The sequence below is a fragment of the Pseudorasbora parva genome, chromosome 3 (genome assembly GCF_024679245.1).
Source record: "Pseudorasbora parva isolate DD20220531a chromosome 3, ASM2467924v1, whole genome shotgun sequence".
Lineage (NCBI taxonomy): Eukaryota > Metazoa > Chordata > Actinopteri > Cypriniformes > Gobionidae > Pseudorasbora > Pseudorasbora parva.
In genome coordinates, this window is record NC_090174.1 from 40,434,376 (window position 1) to 40,442,374 (window position 7,999).

The window sequence follows — 7,999 nt, forward strand, 5'->3', positions numbered from 1 at the left end:
CTTTAATTTTATGTCAGGTGATGTCAAATGTCAATTTCAAATGAGTGCAGAATACTGTCCAAATGCTGAAGTTGTATTATCCTTACACTTCTCTTAAAAATAAATTAAGCCAAATCACAGAGACCGCAACAATGATTTTAATATCAGTGTCAGGTAAGAGTAATATGCGTGCATAAAATTTATAGAAGTTTATTATAAACAGCCACTTTTATAAGATCATGTGAATTTTTTTTTTTAATCCATTTGAATTTTATCAATAAATAATTCGTTTAAAGAGGTGTCATACGTGATCTTTGCAAACACAGCGCATGACCTTCTTTAAAGCCCATGTTATAGAAAACAATTAAAAGTATTAGGACATCACTTTCAATTATGTGCAAATGTATTTTTTGCAGCTCAATATATATATAATACATTTTTTAAAACTTATTTTTCACAATAAAGTGATAGATATTGCTGATAGCCTATGATATGAAAGGGTTAAATTATGAAAAAACAAGAGACAAGGTGACACACAGAGTGAGAGAGACCCCCTCCACACACACACACACACACACACACACACACACACACACACACACACACACACACACACACACACACACACACACACACATAGAGTGATCCTGAGAGAGGGAGAGTGAGGGGGAAGGGGAATGACAGACACAAAATCTAAACAGTGAGAGATCATTGTTTTTATTTCACTGTTTTGCAATAACAACAATAGTTTTATCTTCAAGACAGTGTTCCTAGGACATATCCAACCTGGTTACTAAATAAGGCTACACTCTCACCTTCTGGTTATTCTATATGCCGGTAGCTCATTGGTTCTCATTTTTGTCCTTAAACAAAAGGCATTATTCTTCTCATTTTTAAGTTACACACACTACTTATTTTTTCCTTTTCTTTTTAAAGACAATTAAATGTGTTTTTTCTTTTGTTAGTAATGTTTTTTTATATTTATATATTTTTATTAATAATTATTGGTATTAACACAATTATTTAACTAATTATATAAAACAATATTGTCAATGCCCTACAAATAAACTGGTTTTATACATGATTTTTTTTATTCAAACCCAGAATAATATGTTTAATCCTTTAATGCAGGCCAAAGCATTGAGAGGTAATCTTTTTAGACAGAAGAGTGGCTCTCTCTCACACACACACACACACACACACACACACACACACACACACACACACACACACACACACACACACACACACACACACTCACTGTAGAAATCAGTGACACGTGTCCCCATGAGTCTGTGTGCATTCAGGTTGAAGTCCCCACCAGGCTAGAAAAAAGAACACACACACACACACACACACACACACACACACACACACACACTAGTAATGCTAAAGTATGCTGCAGGCAACTCTTATCAGTTCAGCCCATCCCCCCCCCCCCCCCACCCCACCCCACACACACACACACACACACACACACACACACACACACACACACACACACACACACACACACACACACTCACTCACTCATGTCTGGTTCACTATCTGTTTGGGGACTCACCATAGACATAATGGTTTTTATGCTGTACAAACCATATTTTGTCCTCCTACACTGCTCCTACCCCAAAACCTACCCATCACACAAAACTTTCTGCATTTTTACATTTTCAAAAGAACTCCTTCTGTCTGATTTATAAGCTTTTGTACCCATTGGGAAGTCCCCATGAGTCTGTGTGCATTCAGGTTTAAGTCCCCACCAGGCTAGAAAACCATTCACACACACACACAGAGGCAAGGTTTTTTGCTTGAAAACTTATACAATATTGCCCTCTACTGGTCATTTAAGTTAGAGCATAAGTGTTGAAAAAAAAACAAAACAAAAAAACAGTGTGATATATAGAATAACCAGCAGGTGGGAGTATAGCCTTATTAATGAACCAGGCACTTGTGTGCTTATTTTATCTTTTTTAGGCTTTTGCTACGGGAACACCGTTTGAGATATCCAATAACCGTTCGCATTTTAGCATCTTCTGTATATTTACTTTATGTTGTCCGAGTTTGGAGGAGATTGAATGAATCGCTTTTGAGGAGAGGGTAAAAACTCAGAGCTCGCTTTCGACTTCTTGTTATCTTCCAACCAAATTATCTGACTTCCTGTCGGTCACAGCTAATGACTGTAAATTAGAAAGTTGTCCGGCTCGAAATGTACAATATATATACCGAGTTTGGTGAATGTAGATAAAACTAACCCCCCACTTTGGACAAAAGATGGCGCTACTGAGCCCCTCTACCACGCCCGTTTCTGAATCTTTGCTTGCATCTTCTGGACAGCATGTCTGATGTGTGTGTTGAGTTTCATGCAATTTCAAGCATGTGAAGAGTCTCAAAAACACCAAAAAAGATTATTAGACTTTGACACGTTGCCATGACAACAGTTTTTCTAGAATCAGGAATCCATTCATATGTCTATATCTGCTATGTTTTGACATAATACTGATGAAGTTTGAAGTAAATCGGGTGAAAATAAGATGGGGATTTAAAGCAATTTTGAAAGTGACACACTTCCTGCTGCCAGTTGGTGGCGCTATAACTTTGACTCACAAAAGTCATATCCATGTGATCGTCCTCTTACAACGAACACACAGCTGAAGTTTCATCAAAATGAATTAATGTATGCAGAAGTTATAATACACTTCCTGTTTGCCTTTTCTCGCCATAAATTCGTCTCTTCGCCACGGCCAAACCGTTTGAGATATCAAAAAGTTGCTCGCAATTTAGCATCCTCAGTGTCTTGACTTCAGGCTGACCGAGTTTGGTGCTGATCGGGTGAATCGTCTAGGAGGAGTATCGCAAATTCCACAGCATGCGTTTTCCGAACAACCCATAATAGCTCACTTCCTGTTGGGCTGACGCATAACTTAGAGCACGAAAGTTGTTCGGCCCGATGAGCTCTATATGTGTACCGAGTTTCATATATGTACGTGCAAGTGTGTTTGATTTATAGACCCCGTTTTCAGACCCCACTTTAGGGGGCGCTGTCGAGCCTCCTTGCCACGCCCGGGTCCCAGCCTCAGCCCGGCCCTGATGGCCGCGCATTCTGATGCGTGTGCAAAGTTTCAAGAGTTTTCGAGCATGGGAAAGGCCCCAAAAATGCCCAAATAGTCGGTAAAAAAAATAATAATAAATTAAAGCTGCGAGCAGCGATGACGGGCCCAAGCCGGTGGCACCGCCACCCTGGTGGCATCAGTTTAACTGTGCACAGCAGGCCAATAGGCATTTAATATGGGAAAAAATAAATAAAGGGACTATGTCAAAGTCATTTGAATTCACCTCATTAACTGCAGCAACTGGTGCTGCTATGACCAGGAACCACAACACTCACATCTCTGAGATCAATTACATTTTATTCATTAATTTTATGTCAGATGACGTCAAATGTCAATTTCAAAATGAGTGCAGAATACTGTCCAAATGCTGATGTTGTATTATCCTTACACTTCTCTTAAAAATAAATTAAGCCAAATCACAGAGACCGCAACAATGATTTTAATATCAGTGTCAGGTAAGAGTAATATCCGTGCATATAATTTATGGAAGTTTATTATAAACAGCCACTTTTATAAGATCATGTGAAACATTTTTTTTTTATCCATTTGAATTCTATCAATAAATAATTAGTTTAAAGAGGTGTCATACGTGATCTTTGCAAACACAGCACATGACCTTCTTTAAAGCCCATGTTACAGAAAACAATTAAAAGTATTAGGACATCACTTTCAATTATGAGCAAATGTATTTTTTGCAGCTCAAAATTTTGTAAGTTCACAAGACCAGTATTTAATTAAAGATATAATACATGTTTTTGTTTTACTTATTTTTCACAATAAAGTGATAGATATTTGTGATAGCCTATGATATGAAAGGGTTAAATTATGAAAAAACAAGAGACAAGGTGACACACACACACAGAGTGAGAGAGACCCCCTACACACACACACACACACACACACACACACACAGAGTGAGAGAGATCCCCTCCACACACACACACACACACACATAGAGTGATCCTGAGAGGGGGGGGGGGGGGGGGGGGGGGTTGTGACAGAGACACAAAATCAAACCAATAGCTTATTGGTTCTCATTTTTGTCCTTAAACAAAAGGCATTAATCTTCTAATTTTTAAGTTACACTACTTTTTTTTTTTAAAGACACTCAAATGTGTTTTTTCCTTTGTTAGTAATGTTTTTTTATATTTATATATTTTTTATTAATAATTATTTGTATTTACACAAATATTTAGCTAATTATATAAAACAATATTGTCAATGCCCTACAAATAAACTGGTTTTATACATTTATTTTTTTATTCAAACCCAGAATAATATGTTTTATCCTTTAATGCAGGCCAAAGCACAGCATTGAGAGGTAATCTTTTTAGACAGAAGAGTGGCACACACACACAGACACACACACACACACACACACACAGACACACACACACACACACACACACACACACACACTGTAGAAATCAGTGACACATGTCCCCATGAGTCTGTGTGCATTCAGGTTGAAGTCCCCACCAGGCTAGAAAAAATAACACACACACACACACACACACACACACACACACACACACACACACACACACACACACACACACACACACACACACACACACACACACACAGTAGTAATGCTGAAGTATGCTGCAGGCAACCCTTATAAGCTCAGCCCATCCCCCCGATCCCCCCCCCCCCTCCTCCCAACACACACACACACACACAGACTCATGTCTGGTTCACTCTTTTTGGGGACTCAAGCATAGACGTAATGGTTTTTATGCTGTACAAACCATATATTCTGTCCTCCTACACTGCCCCTGCCCATCACAGGAAACTTTCTGCATTTTCACATTTTCAAAGTAACTCATTCTGTCTGATTTATAAGCTTTTGTACACATTGGGAAGTCCCCATGAGTCTGTGTGCATTCAGGTTTTAGTCCCCACCAGGCTAGAAAACCATTCACACACACACACACAGAGGCAAGGTTTTTTGCTTGAAAACTTATACAATATTGCCCTCTACTGGTCATTTAAGGGAGAACATAAGTGTTGAAAAAACAAAAAACAAAAAAAACAGTGTGATATAGAGAATAACCAGCAGGTGGGAGTATAGCCTTATTTATGAACCAGGCACTTGTGTTCTTATTTTGTGTTTTTTAGGCTTATGCTAAGGGAAAACCGTTTGAGATATCCAATAACCGTTCGCATTTTAGCATCTTCTGTATATTTACTTCATGTTGTCCGAGTTTGGAGGAGATTGAATGAATCGCTTTTGAGGAGAAGGTAAAAACTCAGAGCTCGCTTTCCACTTTGTGTTATCTTCCAACCAAATTATCTGACTTCCTGTTGGTCAGAGCTAATGAATGTAAATTAGAAAGTTGTCCGGCTCGAAAAGTACAATATATATACCGAGTTTGGTGACTGTAGATAAAACTAACCCCCCACTTTGGAAAAAAGGGACACTTCCTGGTGCCAGTTGGTGGCGCTATAACTTTGGCTTACAAAAGTCATATCCATGTGATCAGCCTCTTACAACGAACACACAGCTGAAGTTTCATCAAAATGAATTAATGTATGCAAAAGTTATAACACACTTCCTGTTTCCCTTTTCTCGCCATAAATTCGTCTCTTCGCCACGGCCAAACCGTTTGAGATATCAGAAAGTCGCTCGCAATTTGGCATCCTCAGTGTCTTGACTTCATGCTGACCGAGTTTGGTGCTGATCGGGTGAATCGTCTAGGAGGAGTATCGCAAATTCCAGAGCATGCGTTTTCCGAACAACCCATAATAGCTCACTTCCTGTTGGGCTGACGCATAACTTAGAGCACGAAAGTTGTTCGGCCCGATGAGCTCTATATGTGTACCGAGTTTCATATATGTACGTGAAAGTGTGTTTGATTTATAGACCACGTTTTCAGACCCCACTTTAGGGGGCGCCGTAGAGCCCCCCTGCCACGCCCGGGTACCAGCCTCAGCCCGGCCCTGATGGCCGCGCATTCTGATGCGTGTGCAAAGTTTCAAGAGTTTTCGAGCATGGGAAGCGCCTCGAAAATGCCCAAATAGTCGGGTTAAAATAATAATAATAATAATAATAATAATCCTTAGAAGAACAATAGGGCTCTGCGCCCTTTCAGGGCTTGGGCCCTAATAATAATAATAAAAACCCTTAGAAGAACAATAGGGCTCTGCGCCCTTTCAGGGCTTGGGCCCTAATTATAAACGTACGAGAATACTTTATAACTTGAAAGAAGTAAATATATATTAATGAGCACATATATTTTTGAAAGAACTAAGTGTTTTTAGCTAAGAATAAACAAAAAAAGTTACACAGTGTAGCTTTAAGGGAATGCTACTGCAAGGTTTATGACACTGGAAGGCAAACACTTTATACCAGTTAGCATGCTATCGAAGTAGATGAAAAACTGATAGCCATTGAGATCCTTGAACTTCCATTCTACTCTGGGTGTTGTTCCAAAGTCAACAGTGTAGGTACATTTCAAGTCAACTCCTGAAAAACACAAACAAAAAACAACAACAAAAAAACACTTTATTAACCTAATGCATAAAACGTGCATCGTTTTTCACTTCAAAAACTGAATCTTTGGCCAGAATTTGTAACACCCAGCCCCCCCACCCCTCACAGTATTGCTATTTGGCTGCTTACTGAAACACAACGAAAGTAAAAATGACACTTACCCACGTTCTCTTTCACTTTTATTAACGGATCACCAACGTTAACTATAAAAGATGCATCTAGGCCTGAGGACAGAAAGAGATGAATTGAAGCCTATACAAACTAGATCAGAGGAAAATGATTCTTAAAGCAGTCACATTAAATGCATTGTCAGCTGTATCCAGAGTGGAATAATGTTAATATACCATCAGAGTCTAGACTCTAGACCAACCATGTAATTTTTCAATGTAATTGAAAAAACACCGCAATTTACAATTGCTATCAAACAAATGCAACATGTGAGCTGTTCATTTGGACAGGCTCTAATATATATATATATATATATATATATATATATATATATATATATATATATATATATATATATATATATATATATATGTAATTCCTTTCAATAATTTTTCAATATTTCAGAAAACTCAATAAATAAATATAAATAAATATTATTCTGTATACTCACCATGGCCAGTTGTTCATTGGTAAAAACCAATTCAAAATACGACTGTTTATATAACTAAATTGGGCCACATTTGAGAGGTGCACAGACTGTTCTTGTAGACTACTAAATAAACTATAATTTAAACAATTATTTTTCCTTTACGCAATAGTAGGATGATAATGCATTATTGAAATAGAGGGGAAAACTATGCTGCTAATTTTCAAAAATTGACACGACGCAAGTTACAAAAAAATAAGTTACAAACAGAAAGCACAGTCTCCTACCTGTGACTGAGATGGAGAGGCACACAAAGACGAAAGTCAACATATCCACTCTGGAATTATGCAAACTTGAACGAGAGTAAGTTAAATGTTTCTCTTTTAAAAATTATGTTAGCATAACTATTTTGAAGTGGTTTATTTGTTATGTTCCCACAAAACTGAGTCAAAATAATCTCATAGGCTACTGTGTTACCTGCACCGTGTGTGATTGGTAGTACAATGGACACTCCCGCTGCATGACGCGAAGAATAATCACAGCCTCGAGGTTAGACAAATAATTGGAAATCGTTCTCAGAATCAACCCTGTTTAGGACATGGTTCAGGAGTCCAAACTTTTGCCAATAGGTGTTTGTATCCTACATAGTAACCCGTATAAGATCCAAAGAAACAAGCATGTCAGTGGAGAGTGGAGGAGACCCAATAAGATGGGTCTTGTCAAAGAAAAAAAAGAAAACAAGTTTGGGTATTTTGTATTATTTAAAATAAAATATTTTATTGAGCTCTCTGCTCGTCATACCGATAAGACCATGGATAA

The 7,999-nt window shown here is 38.1% G+C and overlaps 1 protein-coding gene across 2 annotated transcripts in view; it reads right to left on the reverse strand.

Annotated features, from left to right (window-relative positions):
- f11r.1 (F11 receptor, tandem duplicate 1) overlaps positions 1 to 7,898 on the reverse strand; it is a 59,244-nt gene extending 51,346 nt beyond the window's left edge. Inside the window, exons 1-3 of one of the 2 annotated variants that reach the window (XM_067438838.1) lie at positions 7,468 to 7,673; positions 6,747 to 6,809; positions 6,442 to 6,558 (exon numbers count right to left, since the gene is read on the reverse strand). In XM_067438838.1, coding sequence (XP_067294939.1) covers positions 6,442 to 6,558; positions 6,747 to 6,809; positions 7,468 to 7,510 — 223 coding nt within the window. In that variant the 5' untranslated portion in view covers positions 7,511 to 7,673. Of the gene's footprint in view, positions 1 to 6,441; positions 6,559 to 6,746; positions 6,810 to 7,467 lie in introns of both variants that reach the window. The other variant, XM_067438837.1, reaches the window with a different exon arrangement.
- Positions 7,899 to 7,999: the final 101 nt, after the last annotated feature.